Consider the following 17,760-nt stretch of genomic DNA (forward strand, 5'->3'; position numbering starts at 1 on the left):
TTGGCTGGTTTCTGACGCAGACTATTTATCATTCCTTCCCTGATGGGCCCCGTACTTAGTAGCCTAGGGAACGTCGCTTAGTTGGGGACTGCTGCCTAGGGCATCCTAGTAGGCAGGGACAGTAGGCTGGGTTCTAGTCAGGACTCACTGTGCCTCTATGGATAGATAATATCTAAACTTTCTTTCCCCTCAGAATAAAGCTGCATAAACCTTAAAATCTGTTCAGTGATTAAATAGCTAAAAAGAAGTTTTTTTGCATAAACCTTAAAATCTGTTCAGTGATTAAATAGCTAAAAAGAAGTTCCAACTAATAATGCTTTCTTTTTGGACTACGTGCACACAAACGCAGCAGATATAAAACATAACATTCTTCTGGCTTTCATTCTATATAATTAATTACTCTTATTCAAAGCCATTACTCTTCCAATAGGAGGAAAAAAGACCACTGATTTTACTAATATACACAGCCAGGCCCCTTGGGGTAATACAAACTTGTTTTTATTGCAAATTTATTTAGTGCAAAAAAAAATTAATCTATCTACTTTTATTATATTTATTACATTACGGTCAGTTTTCACTTTTTTAGAGTTAACCCGTACTATTGATAATTTTCTGGAAAGAGCAGAGGGAACCTGATCAATATATATATATATATATATATATATATATATATATATATATATATAGATATAGATATAGATACATACACACACACACCCTGTAGAGTAACTTAAACCTCCAAGAGGTACTAGATGTAACGGAATGTGGAATCAAAAAGATCTCTTATTTAAATCAAGTTTTTATGTTAACATATTGGCACTCGGCTTCCAACTAAACTGAGACTTCCTTCTCTGTAAAGAAGAAAGCGCTGTCAGTGATCCATTGCTCCTTGTTCCCCCAGTGGGTGAGTACAGGGGGAGCTGCGGGGGGGGGGGGGGGGGGGGCTGCCTGGTTGATTGCTAGATCATCTGGGCAGCCCATAGCAGATAGCAGCAGTCTGCTGCCGCCGCTCCTAGTCCGCAGAGTGATGGCATCAGATTGCTGCTGTTTAAGTCGTTTGTCTTTCAACATGTTGAAAGACAAACAACTGCAACAATCAGCTGACATTGTTCCGGCTGATCGCTGCCTCCTATTACACAGGACTATTATCGGCCATAACGATTAGGAAGAGGTTAGTGGAATGTAATCTGTACAGCATTAAGCTATGTTCACACTAGGTGCAAAGATCATCCCGGACAGTACTGCAGTACCGGCCGGATGATCTTCCCGGCCACAGAGTTCTGATGCGGGCGCATCAGCGGGCGTCTGCATCAGAACTCCCCATAGCACAAAATGAAGCAAGCGTCCGGACCCGCTCGCTTCATTGTGTCAACTGACAGGTCTTTCTGCGGCCGCAAATCAATGAATTGCGGCCATAGAAAACTGACGTGACAGTTCTTTGCGGCGCTGCATGGGATCCCGGCCGGAGCGTATACTATGTGTATACGCTCCAGCCGGGATCCCATCGAAGAATAGGCAGTGTTCCACACCGCGGCAACAACAGCCGTACTTTTACGTAGTGTGAACATAGCCTTTCATTGAAATGTCACACCAGTAGAGAAGGAAGACATTAGATCAATTCTTAAAGGGTTTATCCAGTGCTACAAAAACATGGCCACTTTCTTTCAGAGACAACACGACTCTGGTTTCCAGTTCAGGTGCGGTTTGCAATTAAACTCCATTCACTTCAATGGAACTGAGCAGCAAAACCCCGCCCAAGCTGGAGACAAGAGTGGGGCTGTCTCTGGAAGAAAGTGGCCATGTTTTTGTAGCGCTGGATAACCCCTTTAAAGAACTCCTCTCTGTGATTGTTTCCCCACTGATGGATCTGTATAACCAAGGAGGTGTTCCTGATGATCGGGGAATGGCCAGTGGTATTTCCATCCTCAAGAAGGGCTGTAGAGAAGAGCCCCATAACTACAGGCCAGTTAGTTTGACATCTGAAGTAGTAAAAATGATGGGAACACTGTATAAAAAAAAAAAATACTTAAAATTGGTAATATGATGGATCCGAACCAGCATGGCTTTATTGCAGGCAGATCATGTCAGACTAATGTCTGTTACAGACAGCAACGATCAAGCTACTGTCCGCCATTAACGCCATAAACACCGCCACCTAAAGCAATCACAGTCTTTGGGTGTTTCTGGGACAGGAGCTGCACCTGTCAGTGTCCGATCTAAACCTGCAGCGATTCCAATCGTTTTCCCTTTGTGCGGTCTGATCAGTGATCTGCTTAATATCACTGATCAGTGCTATGCAATAGTGTAGGAAATTATACAATAAAAAAAAATTACTATCACATATAACTTTATATATTAAAAGTTTACAGAAGTGTGCCTCTTGAAACAAATGTGTGGCGTACTTTGCTACAGTAGGTATCTTTTTTTGCTTCTTAAACCATTACAAAATGACTTTTTTCCTTTTCTTCATTAGGAGATTTTTGAGGCGGACAGGCAATTTTGCCCATATGGTAGTCTCCTCAAACCACCATGAGGCAGAAATGCCATGATTTGCCTCCAGTTCAGTGGATGTCATAAAGTCAACCATTAATGTATGCATGGACTAATTTAGCTGAAGGCAACTGCCTGTGTTATGTTAGTGACACATCTTTACAGGAAAAGTATGAATGAAATGCAAAATATGCTTCTCTTATTTTCTGCTATTTAAAAATTAACATATATTTGCTGTTGAGGGTATAATTTTTTTCTGCACATAACCTTTTGCAAAGAAGCCACTTTTTCACTCTTATGCTTGTGTTTTATAAATAATCTTTATGGTACCAAATGGATAATATTTCTTCTTAAAGAGATTGTCCAGTGTTAAGACAACTTTTAGGGCCCTATTCCACCTGACGATTATCGTTTGCATAATCGTTAACGATTAACGATCTCAAACGACCGCTATTGCGAAAGACCTGAAAATGTTCACTCATTTCCATGGAACGATAATCGTTACTTATGATCGTAATTGCGATTGTTTTTTCTTCGCTATTTATTCGCTATTGCGTTCGTATCTATTGCAAACGACCGAACGATGTCTTATTCAATGCGAACGATTTGCGAACGTTTTGCGAACGAGCAACGATAAAAATAGGTCCAGGTCTTATAAAGCGAACAACGATTCCTCGTTCGGTCCTTAATCGTTAACTGCATTTCAACCGAACGATTATAGTTTAGATTCGAACGATTTAACGATAATCTGAACAATAATCGTCCGGTGGAATAGGGCCCTTAGTATGCTTTCATCTAGAAGACCTTTTCTTACCTCTCTGTGGTCCCATGGTGTCCTCCTGCAGGTCTCTGGTGTTCTCCACTGATCGCAGCCATCTTCATTTCCAAGACTAACACGGACAGCCTGCAATGACTGGTCACTGTGCAGTCCTGTCTCAATCGGTGATTGGCTGAGCAGACTGTACCTCCCAAGACAAGTTTGTCTGTGAACTGGAGGTAGCTGTGATCGGTGGAGGACAATGGAGATTCATATATAACAGCAGCAGTATACTTAAAGTTGCCGGACAGCACCTTTTAGGAGAGCTTTTACCTTAAGGGTGCCTTCACACCTACCGGATCCGCAGCAGATCTCATGCTGCGGATTAGCAGCAAGATCCGCTGTGGATCCAGTCCCATTTCATTTCTATAGAGCACATACTTGCAGCGGGACTGACATCCCGCTTTGAGTATGTGCTTTAACCCCCTGTTGCCCGCAGCCCTGCCTCCGAGATCATACATCCTGCTCTGGCGACGCGGCTGCATGTCAGGCCCTTCAGTCCCGCTCAGCCAATCAGCACCACTGATTGGCTAAGCGGCACCGGAGTCGGGAACCTGACATGCAGCCGCGTCACCAGAGCAGGTAATGTATGATCTCGGCGGCAGGGCTGCGGGCGGCAGGGAGTTAAACCACATACTCAAAGCGGGATCCTGCTGCGAGCATGTGCTCTATAGAAATGAATGGGACTGGATCGGCAGCGTGAAATCCGCTGTGGATCCGGTAGGTGTGAAGGCACCCTAAATAAGAATCCCGGAGTGGGGAAAAAAAATATTTTGGGGTTGGGGGGGGGGGGACATAATGAAGAAGGTATATTTACTAGAGATGAGCGAACCTCGAGCATGCTCGAGTTTATCTGAAACCAATCGTTTGGCATTTGATTAGCGGTGGCTGCTGAAGTTGGATAAAGCTCTAAGGTTGTCTGGAAAACATGGATACAGCCAATGACTATATCCATGTTTTCCACATAGCCTTAGGGCTTTATCCAACCCAACTTGAGCAGCCACCGCTAATCAAATGCTGAACGACGGGGTTCGGATGGACTCGAGCATGCTCGAGGTTCGCTCATCTCTAATATTTACCTGTTCTGATGCCTGCGCATTGGACCCCCACCGACAGTCCTTCTAGATCAGTCATGTCAAACTCTGGCCCGTGGGCCAAATCTGGCCCGAAGCGCAATCATTTTTGGCCCGCCGGGCAATTCAGAGTTTGAATTACACTCAATTTCAATTACTACTATGTAAGAGACCATGGCGGAGGGCTGGTTACTAAATGAGAATATTGGGGAGGACTGGCTACTATATGAGACTTTTGGGGAGGGCTGGCTACTATAAAAGACTATTGAGGAGGGCTGGCTTCTATATGAGACTACAGGGGAGGGATAGCTACTATAAAAGACCATTGGGGAGGGCTGGCTAGTATATGGGACACTTGGGGGGCTGGCTACTATTTGGGCACTATTGGGAGGGCTGGCTAATATGTGGGTCAGTTTTGGTTGGGTTGGTTACTACATGGGGCAATATTAGGGAGGTTGGCTATTACATGGGTTGGGGTTTATTCATATCATAGCAATTTATCATGTCATTTATCATATCGCTGGGAGACGTACACCACTGATGCCAGAAACACTGCTCTGACAGTGCCAGGGCCGCCGCATTCGTGCTTCAATATTTATCAAGGTTGGCCCGCGACTTTGACCAATCTTAAAATTTTGGCCCACTGTATATTTGAGTTTGACACCCCTGTTCTAGATGCCCTGCAGCTACGCCAATCAGTGACTGAAATGGGACATGATGGAGTCACTGATTGGCTGAGCAGGCTAAATCCTACCTGTTTGTTGAGGCTGAGGAACGCCCCCAATGCACCAAAGCAACTCATTTATATATTTCTGTTGGGTCAAATTTTTTAAAAAAAACGGTGGGGACACACTGAGATAAGAAGAGTATCCATGGAAAGAGGAGGTAGACGGCTACTGGGAGATATCAGCAGATTCCTATGCACAAACCTGATAAATATTGCAGCTGACCAAATGCATCCCTTATGATCAACGTCCACCTAATTTCTGTGTCCTTTGTCTATCACAACACTCTAGTAAAGAGTACTGTACCTCCTCTAACACCCTTGTTACAATAACAAGAAAAGAATAAAAAGATTTCTATCCAATTTAATAGTATAAAGTCAGATTTTCAGCCTAGAAAATATACATATATAAGCTTCTCATGTAGGTGTAACAAATCTGGATAATGGGCTGATACTAGTCTTTTCTGTTTGCTATTCTATTGGTTGATATATCCAAGTAAGGGCTTAAAGTTTATTACATGTTATGGTTGGTTTTCTTCATGTTTCATTTATAGGCATAAAGTTGGCGTTCTTTGTCAAGTGGCTCGCTTACGTGCTTGCTATGGTATGCATCACTACACGTGCTAGGCTGATTTTCTCTTCCTCATAAGCATTCAGTAAGAAACCATTCTCTAAATTATATATTTCTAACTTGTCTCTTACACCAGTGTCTAGGTAATGTCAACTTCACTGGCTATTCTTGTATGAAAAGAAATATGTAATCCTTATTCTTTGAATAGCATTGTTTGCAACATAGACAATTTACTGTATATACAGGCTTTTTATACACAATACATCAGGTATAGAGTTAGTAGAAAGAGTTTTTTTCACCTTTTTTTTTTTTTCTTCTACTTATATGATCACTTGAGGAGACAGGGAGAAATCTTTCTTGTTCTCTTCAGATTGTGTTTGTGGCTTTATTTAACTCTTGCATGATCTTTTCACATTTCTTATGCGAAGACTTAATGGAGTATTAAAGAGAAAATAAACTGTTTTCAAATGAACTGGTGTCAGAAAGTTAAACAGATTTGTAAATTGTGTCTATTTAAAAATCTACTGTCTTCCAGTACTTATCAGCTATTGTATGTCCTGCAGGAAGTGGTGTATTTTTTCCAGTTTGACACAGTTTTCTCTGCTGCCACCTCTGTCCATGTCAGAAACTGTCCTGAGCAAATCCTCATAGAAAACTTCTCCTGTTTGGACTGTTCCTGACAAGGACAGAGGTGGCAGCAGAGAGCACTGTGTCAGACTGGAGAGAATACACCACTTCCTGCAGAACATACAGCAGCTGATAATTACTGGAAGAAGGTAGATTTTGAAATAGATGCAATTTACAAATCTGTATAACTTTCTGACACTGCATATTTTCTCTTTAACCCCTTAGCGACCCATGACGTATCTGATACGTCATGGTGCTGCGGGGGGTGTTCAGAGCTGAACGGCGCTGATCCCGGCTGACATGTGCAGCCGGGCAGTGCCTCTATTAGCCGGCGCGGGTCCTGTTGCCGCGCCGGCTAATTAAGCCTCTAAGTGCAACTGTCAAACCTGACAGCTGCACTTAGAGGCTTCAGATCTCACGTCCCTGGTGTCTAGTGGGACGGATCTCCCCCCCGCGATCGTGGGGAGATCCGTTCTTCTGCCCGTGCCAGGCCTCAGCGCCGGAATGACGCTGATCCTGGCTCGGCAATAGATTGCTATGGATTGCAATCAAGGAACTGATAGAATGCATCATGGCGCAAAAAATGACACCTCACACAGACCCATATACCAAAGGATAAAAGCGCTGTAAGCATGGGAATAGGGCCATTTTAAGGAACATACACTCACCGGCCACTTTATTAGGTACACCATGCTAGTAACGGGTTGGACCCCCTTTTGCCTTCAGAACTGCCTCAATTCTTTGTAGCATAGATTCAACAAGGTGCTGGAAGCATTCCTCAGAGATTTTGGTCCATATTGACATGATGGCATCACACAGTTGCCGCAGATTTGTCGGCTGCACATCCATGATGCGAATCTCCCGTTCCACCACATCCCAAAGATGCTCTATTGGATTGAGATCTGGTGACTGTGGAGGCCATTTGAGTACAGTGAACTCATTGTCATGTTCAAGAAACCAGTCTGAGATGATTCTAGCTTTATGACATGGCGCATTATCCTGCTGAAAGTAGCCATCAGATGTTGGGTACATTGTGGTCATAAAGGGATGGACATAATCAGCAACAATACTCAGGTAGGCTGTGGCGTTGCAACGATGCTCAATTGGTACCAAGGGGCCCAAAGAGTGCCAAGAAAATATTCCCCCCACCATGACACCACCACCACCAGCCTGAACCGTTGATACAAGGCAGGATGGATCCATGCTTTTATGTTGTTGACGCCAAATTCTGACCCTACCATATGAATCTCGCAGCAGAAATCGAGACCCATCAGACCAGGCAACGTTTTTCCAATCTTCTACTGTCCAATTTCGATGAGCTTGTGCAAATTGTAGCCTCAGTTTCCTGTTCTTAGCTGAAAGGAGTGGCACCCAGTGTGGTCTTCTGCTGCTGTAGCCCATCTGCCTCAAAGTTGGATGTACTGTGCGTTCAGAGATGCTCTTCTGCCTACCTTGGTTGTAATGGTTGGCTATTTGAGTCACTGTTGCCTTTCTATCAGCTCGAACCAGTCTGCCCATTCTCCTCTGACCTCTGGCATCAACAAGGCATTTCCGCCCACAGAACTGCCGCTCACTGAATGTTTTTTCTTTTTCGGACCATTCTCTGTAAACCCTAGAGATGGTTGTGCGTGAAAATCCCAGTAGATCATCAGTTTCTGAAATACTCAGACCAGCCCTTCTGGCACCAACAACCATGCCACGTTCAAAGGCACTCAAATCACCTTTCTTCCCCATACTGATGCTCGGTCTGAACTGCAGGAGATTGTCTTGACCATGTCTACATGCCTAAATGCACTGAGTTGCCGCCATGTGATTGGCTGATTAGAAATTAAGTGGTAACGTGCAGTTGGACAGGTGTACCTAATAAAGTGGCCGGTGAATGTATATCTGTTAACAATGGTTTGAATTTTTTTTACAAGCCATCAGATAATATAAAAGTTATACACTTACCGGCCACTTTATTAGGTACACCATGCTAGTAATGGGTTGGACCCCCTTTTGCCTTCAGAATTGCCTCAATTCTTTGTGGCATAGATTCAACAAGGTGCTGGAAGCATTCCTCAGAGATTTTGGTCCATATTGACATGATGGCATCACACAGTTGCCGCAGATTTGTCGGCTGCACATCCATGATGCGAATCTCCCGTTCCACCACATCCCAAAGATGCTCTATTGGATTGAGATCTGGTGACTGTGGAGGCCATTTGAGTACAGTGAACTCATTGTCATGTTCAAGAAACCAGTCTGAGATGATTCTAGCTTTATGAAATGGCGCATTATCCTGCTGAAAGTAGCCATCAGATGTTGGGTACATTGTGGTCATAAAGGGATGGACATGGTCAGCAACAATACTCAGGTAGGCTGTGGCGTTGCAACGATGCTCAATTGGGACCAAGGGGCCCAAAGAGTGCCAAGAAAATATTCCCCACACCATGACACCACCACCACCCACCTGAACCATTGATACAAGGCAGGATGGATCCATGCTTTCATGTTGTTGACGCCAAATTCTGACCCTACCATCCGAATGTCGCAGCAGAAATTGAGACTCCTCAGACCAGGCAACGTTTTTCCAATCTTCTACTGTCCAATTTCGATGAGCTTGTGCAAATTGTAGCCTCAGTTTCCTGTTCTTAGCTGAAAGGAGTGGCACCCGGTGTTTCCTTCTGCTGCTGTAGCCCATCTGCCTCAAAGTTCGACGTACTGTGCGTTCAGAGATGCTCTTCTGCCTACCTTGGTTGTAACGGTTGGCTATTTGAGTCACTGTTGCCTTTCTATCAGCTCGAACCAGTCTGCCCATTCTCCTCTGACCTCTGGCATCAACAAGGCATTTCCGCCCACAGAATTGCCGCTCACTGGATGTTTTTTCTTTTTTGGACCATTCTCTGTAAACCCTAGAGATGGTTGTGCGTGAAAATCCCATTAGATCAGCAGTTTCTGAAATACTCAGACCAGCCCTTCTGGCACCAACAACCATGCCACGTTCAAAGGCACTCAAATCACCTTTCTTCCCCATACTGATGCTCGGTTTGAACTGCAGGAGATTGTCTTGACCATGTCTACATGCCTAAATGCACTGAGTTGCCGCCATGTGATTGGCTGATTAGAAATTAAGTGGTAACGTGCAGTTGGACAGGTGTACCTAATAAAGTGGCCGGTGAGTGTACATGTTACATATCGTTGTAATCGTAACAACTTGAGGAACATGTATAACAAGTCAGTTTTACCACAGGGCGAACAGCGTAAATGCAAAACTCCCCGAAATCAAAACAAATTCCTTTTTTTTTTTCAATTTGACAGCGCAAATGATTTTTTTCCGGTTTCGCAGCATATGTTATGGAAAAATAATGCCTGTCATTGCAAAGTACAATTGGTTTCGCAAAAAATAAGTGCTCATATACGACTGTAGGTGAAAAAATGCAAGCGCTATGGACTTTTAAACATAAAGTGGAAAAAGTAAAAGTGCAAAAACGAAAATTGGCTTGGACCTTAAGGGGTTAATACTCAATTTCACACACTCAGACTTGAGATTTTTTAAACAGAAGTCATTTAAATGCATTCCTTTTGGCCGCACATCACTTGTTTAGGCAGGAACACGCACAACCTATAACAATAATTTATATGGCTGCGAAAAAGGTTCATTGTGTGGGTTCACACCTCACACATCTTCCAACAATACAAGACTTAGATAGTATGTTTCTGCTTAATTTAACCTATATATGTGGCAAACTATTCCATATGAGGCGTCATCTACAATACATGATGCCTCATATATAATAGTTTGCCACATATGTATGTTAAATTAAGCAGAAACTTACTTGAAATGTACAAATCCTGTATTAAAGGGGTAATCCAGGCTTTGAAAAACATGTCCGTTTTCTTTCAGAAACATCATGATTCTTGTCTCAGTTTGGGTGCATGTTTTGCATTTCCATTGAAGCGAATGGAGCTTAATTGCAAACCTCACCTGAAATGGAGACAGGATAGATGTTGTTCCTCGAAGAAATCGGCCATGTTTTTCTAATCCCAGATGACCCCTACTTAGAGTTTCTTGGTAACAGTTTGAGTACCACTAAACATCTATTGAATTAAGACAAATCAATCCATTTAACCAAGTGTTTATTAAGCACTCTGGGGGAGATTTATCAAACTGGTGTAAAAGTAGAATTGTCTCAGTTGCCCCTAGCAACCAATTAGATTCCACTTTTCATTCATCACGGGTCCTTTGGAAAATGAAAGGTGGAATCTGATTGGTTGCTAGGGGCAACTAAGACAGTTCTACATTTACACCAGTTTGATAAATCTTCCCCCTTATTCTTTTTCTTTACCTCTAATATGCACAGTTAATATTCTTAATGCCCTCATAATAGTGCCATCAACTATCTTTATAACAGTGTAGTATAGCAATGTTTTTATAGTAAAAAGCCATACAGTGCCCAATATACTGCAATATAATGCCTAAGTAATGTCATACTGTCAGGAACTCTCACCTATCCATGCTCCAGTGCCATGTCCATCTGTGCAGTAAAGCCAGGGGGAGCATCCTGACATAGACCCCTGGTTACCAGTGCTGTCAATGGCAGGCTTGCTGCAGGCGTCCCAGCCCTCTTTTTAAACTAGCTGCGTCTGTTCCCTGGTCCCAGTTGCCTGTAATTAGTCCCAGTTGCCTTATGAGAATTCTGTTTCCTTCAGCCCTAATTGTCTGTCTTGTCTTCTAACCTTGCCTTTGCTGTCTCTGGATGTGCTACCCTGGTTTTACCCTCCATGTTTTGATTGCTCTGTTGAATTCTGATTTTGTACTGTACTGGTGTTTAGTTGAGCAAACTTCGAGGCCATAGGCTGTATGCATGTTATCCAGGACTGCATCCAACTTCAGCAGTAGACGCAGCTAATCAAATGCCGTCTGAACCCGAGCGTGCTTTAAAGTTTACTCAATTCTACTATTTATGTTTTGACTTTTGCTAATCTGGTTATGCTTGTTTATCTGTGTCCATTTATTCCATTCCTCACCTGCAATGTAGTTCATAGTAGGGACTGTTGCCCAGTTGGGGGGCAACCATTTAGGGCAGATCACAGTGGCGTAGCTATAGGGGTCGCCATGGCGACCGGCCCCCCTTGCCACTTCCTCCTGTGCTCCCCCAATCCGGGGGGGCCGCAGCAGGGTATATGCCCCCCGCCCCCCGTGCAGTTAAATAGCCGCGCCGGACCTCTTTCAGTTCAGTGAGCTTCCGGGATGCCGGCCCTGGCCGGAAGCTCACTGATGCAGGACCGTGGCGCCGGGACTTCTCCTCCTCGGCAGCTGACATGTGACGTCATCACGTCACATGTCAGCCGCCGTGCAGTAGAGAGGAGAAATCCGGGCGCCGCGGTCCTGCATCAGTGAGCTTCCAGCCAGGGCCGGCATCCCGGAAGCTCACTGAACTGAAGAGAAGCTGCCAGGCCTGAGGGAGATCAAGGATCCAGGTGAGGTGAGTTTATTTAGTTTTGTTTTTGTTTTTTTTCATTGTTTACATAAATGTTGCTATGTGGGGGGCTGCACAAGGGGTCTATCCTGGGGGGGGGGCTGCACAAGGGGTCTATCCTGGGGGGGGGGCTGCACAAGCGGTCTAGCCTGGGGGGGGGGGCTGCACAAGGGGTCTATCCTGGGGGGGGCTGCACAAGGGGTCTATCCTGGGGGGGGGGGCTGCACAAGGGGTTTATCCTGGGGGGGGCTGCACAAGGGGTCTATCCTGGGTGGGGGGCTGCACAAGGGGTCTATACTGGGTGGAGGGGTGCACAAGGGGTCTATCCTGGGGGGGCTGCACAAGGGGTCTATCCTGGGGGGGGGCTGCACAAGGGGTCTATCCGGGGGGGGCTGCACAAGGGGTCTATACTGGGGGGGGCTGCACAAGGGGTCTATACTGGGGGGGGCTGCACAAGGGGTCTATACTGGGGGGGCTGCACAAGGGGTCTATACTGGGGGGGCTGCACAAGGGGTCTATACTATGGGAGGGGGGGCTACACAGGGGGTCTATACTATGAGAGGGTTACACAGGGGGTCTGTACTGGGGGGATCTACACAGGGGGTCTATACTGTGGGGGGGCTACACAGGGGGTCTATACTGTGGGGGGGCTACACAGGGGGTCTATACTATGGGGGGGCTACACAGGGGGTCTATATCTACATTATCTGTACTCAGAGATATCACTGTGTTATCTGTTCTGTTACATAGGACTGCAGGTGACTACTACATTATCTGTACTCAGAGATATCACTGTGTTGTCTGTGGTGTTACATAGGACTGCAGGTGACTACTACATTATCTGTACTCAGAGATATCACTGTGTTATCTGTGGTGTTACATAGGACTGCAGGTGACATCTACTGCATTATCTGTACTCAGAGATATCACTGTGTTATCTGTGGTGTTACATAGGACTGCAGGTGACTACTACATTATCTGTACTCAGATATTACTGTGTTATCTTTGGTGTTACATAGGACTGCAGGTGATATCAGGTGACTTCTCCAGGTTGCAAAAGTTCAAACTTCATCGTGCCCTGCTGATAGTTTATTATGGGAGTTTTGCAGCATTTGGCTCTTCAGGTTGCAGCACTACAACCCCCATCATATCCAACTGGCAGTTCATGATGAGAGTTGTAGTTTTTTAGCTGGAGAGTCAAAGATTGGAATACAATGATTAGACAATGACACAGTACAGTCCATTAATTATAGGGGGCAGTAGTGCAGTACATGAGGTGGAGGCAGTGACAGGGCATTAGAACATGGTGGCACATAAGAGTAATTGGATATAACGTTAGATAGGACTTTGCCTGATCGGGTGAGATGGGGGGCCCCAAGCTAAAATTTTGCACCAGGGCCCATCAGCCTTTAGCTACGCCCCTGGCAGATCATCCAAGTAAATAGGAGCAGAGGCTGTGGGTGAAAGCAGGGCTGTAATGATCCCTACCTTACAGTACTATGCCTAAATAAGGCTGGGTTCACACTACATTTTTGCAATCCATTTTTTTGCGAAAAACTGGTGAAAAAAAACGGATGCAACTGTGTGCATACGTTTTGATCTGTTTCTCCATTGACTTCCATTGACGGCCAAAAAAACGCAGTTGACCTCATTTTTGTGTACGTAAAAAAAACTGATCCGTTTTGATCCCTTTTTTATTTTTTTAATAATGGAATTCAATGGAAAAACGGATGCACACACATACATCAGTTTTTTGCATCTGTTTTTGTTGAAAAAAACGGATTGGAAAACCGTAGTGTGAACCCAGCCTAACAGTACCAACATAACACTACCATAAGGTGTCCTGATAATAAGGACACATAGCTATAGCCATGCAGCACCACAAGTGCTCAGACGTGTCGCGTCTTTATTTTTACAGCCAAACAATAGTCCCATAACTTGCCATAGTGTGAACTATAGTGAAGATTTACATTAAAAACAATTGGAAATAAAATCCACCAGCTTTCTCACACAGATTCCAGTGTAAAAATTTGTGTGAAAAGAACCCTCAAACTGGGTATTTAAAACAGTTTTTCCCCCAAACCAGGCAACTCCTTTTAAGTAAGTTGCAGCTTTTTGTGCATGCCTGTTTTGTACATACAATTGTGACTTTAACCCTTTCATGACTGGGCAAATTTCCATTTTTTAATTCTGACCTGTCTCACTTTATGTGGTTATTGCTTTGTGATGCTTTAACGAATCAATGCGATTCTGATTAGAGATGAGTGAATTTACAGTATTAATGAAGCGAAGCACTTGGTTAGTTCAGCAGTCAGCTTGTAAATTCACTCATGTCTAATTCTGATACTTTGGGTTTTTGGTAAATGTTGGCCAATGTACAATCTTTTTGTGAAAAATGCCCTCATTTTATGGAAAAAAAAAAAGGCAAAATTTACAGTCTGTTAACTTTATATTTTCAACGTGTGGGTTTAATCATGTGATAATGGTTTTGCAAGCGTCATTTCACATGTGGCAATACCACATGTGTTTTTCTTTTTCCTTCTACATTTATTATTTGCATTGGGAGGTTATTTATTGTACATTTTACTTTATTTTACTGTCCCATTGATCGCCTGATGACAGGCGTAATACAGTGCAGTTTATTGTGCCTGTCCTAGGCATTGCTCATCAGACTCTGCCTTAACGCTGAGCCTGATCAGCTTCCGTAGCTGTGACACTGGAGGTCTCCAGTTGTTATAGCTACCATTGGGGCTGTTTGATTGCTTTGCACTCTGGTTTTCCCTAAAGATGCCACAATCACACTGACTGCAGCATCTATACGGTTAACTGCCGGGATCCGAGTGTAGCCTCTGCGCCTGTTACATCCGAGGGTGTAACTGTGTGCCCAAGAAGGGGACTGCACCACAAAAATGGACGTACAGTCACATTTCTGGTCCTGAAGGAGTTAAAGATTTTATTCCACTTTTATGCCACATTTTCAAAAAATTAACCAGGGTTTTGTGGAAGGGGCTTGTCCTGTCATAGGCCAGCAGACCCACTATAATTCATACCTGAAATCAGTGTAGATTACAGCTGAAATCTACGGTAGCCACAAATATGAAAATATTTTTAAGAGCCTGTTTCTTGTAATACCTGTTTCAATATATTAATCAATAACATAGCCTATTTATTTGTTTCTTTTTTTCTTTTTTTCAATTTTAGTGATGACCCTTAAAATTTCTTAATTTATTTTGTATTCCGGTCATAATAGCGCTAACGTTAGGTAAAAATCAAAACCATGACACAAACAGTATAAGCGCTATTATGTCAATACCAAGTATTGTGTGCTATATAGTATTCCCATCAAGCTAAATTCCATGGCTGAGAAGAAGTCAATTACCAATTTAACTTCATCTCCCATGACTCTATTTCATATTCCGTCGGTCTGGTAATCTTACTAGATCAGTGGATTGATTTACTAGTCAATTCCAGCCTAGCTGCTGCCCGTGTACAGTGCAGTTGTGCTTCAGTTAAGCAGGACATCATCTTACAATCATCCATTTTATGCTCTGGCTATTCATGACATTGAATTTGTTATACACGTTAAAAATCTAAAAAAAAACAAAAAAAACTATGGTAAATATTCCTTATATTTGATAATCCTTTTTAAAGATATAATACATTTATTATGGTTTGCCCCAGTGCAGAGTTTTATTGCATTGATCCCTTGGAGCTTATTCATAGCTTCAGTTCTCAGTGAATGATGGATAGGTATTACTATATTATTTAGGTTGGTTACAGACAAATAAGTTCAGTTCAGCAGAAATGCAGGAGGTTTGGTTGTTATTCACAACTCACCACCACCATTTTACAGACAGATGTGATGGTGGATGAAGTCTGCATCCTGCTGCATGGCGTGTCACCTTGTCTTCTGGCCTAAGACATATGGACTGTATAATAATTGAAAAAAATGCATTAAAGAAGTCCTGCAAAAAGGGAGGAAGGCAGACGGGTGTGGGAAAATAAAGTAAACTTGCTCATCCTTGTGCCTCCATAGTGCTGCCTCCAGGTCCCACTTACAGCCACCAGCTGTAATTTTCGACTGGAACTGGGTATGTGACATACCCAGCTCTTCCAGCTGCAGTGTCAGGGGTCGACTGAGCGATTGCCCACTCAACCAGTCAGAGACTGGGGCAGTGACAGAAACGTGACTTTGCAGCTGGAAGAACTGCAGGAGACAGGCGGCTGACAGTGGCACCCGACAGCAGTGAAAACCTCTGATGTGTCACTAGGACTTGTCCAAACAGTTTAAAAATGGCAGGTATTTCTACACATTGCCAAAGTGAGAAATTAGTAAAGAATAGAGATGTACGCAACTCAGGCATGCTCAGGTCTGTTAAAATCTGAGGCTGCAGAATTTTATTAGCAGTGACTGTAGAAGTTGCATAGGCTAGAGGCTGTATCCATGTTTTCCAGGGCTCTCAAGGGCTGCATCCAACTCCTTTAGCCACTAGTAATCAAATGCTGCATGCTCAGATTCAAACAGACCCGAGAATGCCCAAGTTGTGCTCATCTCTATCAATGAGTAGAGATGAGCGAACCGGCTGAGGTTCGGGTTCGTATGAACCTGAACTCTCGGCTTCTGATTGTCGCTGTCTGCCCGCTCCATGGAGAGGGTGGATACAGCCTGAGGACCGCCTAGAAAACTGGGATACAGCTTATGGCTATGGCTGTATCCCAGTTTTCCAGGCGGTTCTCAGGCTGTACCCACCCTCTCCACGGTGCGGGAAGGCAGCGGCAATCAGAAACCGATAGTTCACGTTCATACGCTCATCTCTAGTAATGAGCCTGAAAGAGATTAGAAGTATACAGCTTTCCATTGCTCTTCTTTTCCTTTGGGGGGGGAGGATATAATTGATTTCCATATTTATTGTCTTTCATTTAAGATTTTTTCTTTTTAATCTTTTCAGGTAGCAGACTGTGCGTGGGATGAAACTGTTAAAGTATATGCCCCATCTTCTCTATCAGTACCTCAATGATATTCATTTATCTACAAAGAAGAAAAGGAGATCTTCCTCTACTGATTATCATTCAATTGTGACCTTATTTCTGCCATTGTTTTGTTTTTGGGTTTTTTAACTTGTGGTTTGTAAATCCCTGATTGTTTTCGCTACCATCATCTACCAATTAACAATCAGTGCTTCAAAGCATATGTATTAGATAGTATAACTAAAAGGTGGATATACTGTAAGGAAATATTACTTAATGTTGAAATGATTGCTGATATTTATGTATAAGCTCTAAGAACCTAACATCTTTTGTTGTTTGTAGAAGAATAATTTTCCCTCAGCAAAACATTGTGTGTTTGTAATCTGTTTATAAGTTCACCAAAAAAATCTCGACCTGTTAGGAAAGAAAGTTTTGCTTAGTTTTTTTGTAAATTAGAAACGTTTTCCCCAATAGTCCCCTATTTACTCGATGGATGTACCAGGAGTAGGGTCCACAGAAACTCACTAGCTTAGTTATGATACTAGTGCTCATTTTATTAAGGAAATCTTTCACTAGGTTCATGGTGCATTACCATCTGATGGAAATGCTGAATGTATTACTTAAAGGGGTTGTCCGGCGATAAAAAATTATTCACAGAATAACACACATTACAAAGTTATACAACTTTGTAATGTATGTTATGTCTGTGAATGGCCCCCTTCCCCGTGTCCCACCACCCCCACCCGTGTACCCGGAAGTGTGGTGCGCTATACATTACCTGTCGCGTGCCGACCACGGTCTCCGATCGTCAGCAGTGACGTCTTCTTCGGGAGCTTGGCGGATCTTCCCGAGTGCCGGCCGCCCTCTGCAGCGTCATCCGAAGCTCAGCCGCGATTGGCTGAGCATAACTGTGCTCAGCCAATCGCGGCTGAGCAGCTGATGACGTGGCCGCGTCATCAGCCGCTCAGCCGCGATTGGCTGAGCACAGTTATGCTCAGCCAATCGCGGCTGAGCTTCGGATGACGCTG

At 43.8% G+C, this 17,760-nt stretch overlaps 1 protein-coding gene across 2 annotated transcripts in view; it reads left to right on the forward strand.

Annotated features, from left to right (window-relative positions):
* The window catches only part of PEX7 (peroxisomal biogenesis factor 7), a 155,690-nt gene extending 138,307 nt beyond the window's left edge, over positions 1-17,383 (forward strand). Inside the window, exon 10 of one of the 2 annotated variants that reach the window (XM_069973729.1) lies at positions 16,714-17,383. In XM_069973729.1, coding sequence (XP_069829830.1) covers positions 16,714-16,782 — 69 coding nt within the window. In that variant the 3' untranslated portion in view covers positions 16,783-17,383. The remainder of the gene's footprint in view (positions 1-16,713) is intronic. The other variant, XM_069973730.1, reaches the window with a different exon arrangement.
* The last annotated feature ends 377 nt before the right edge of the window (positions 17,384-17,760 follow it).

This window comes from Dendropsophus ebraccatus, chromosome 6, assembly GCF_027789765.1.
Source record: "Dendropsophus ebraccatus isolate aDenEbr1 chromosome 6, aDenEbr1.pat, whole genome shotgun sequence".
Lineage (NCBI taxonomy): Eukaryota > Metazoa > Chordata > Amphibia > Anura > Hylidae > Dendropsophus > Dendropsophus ebraccatus.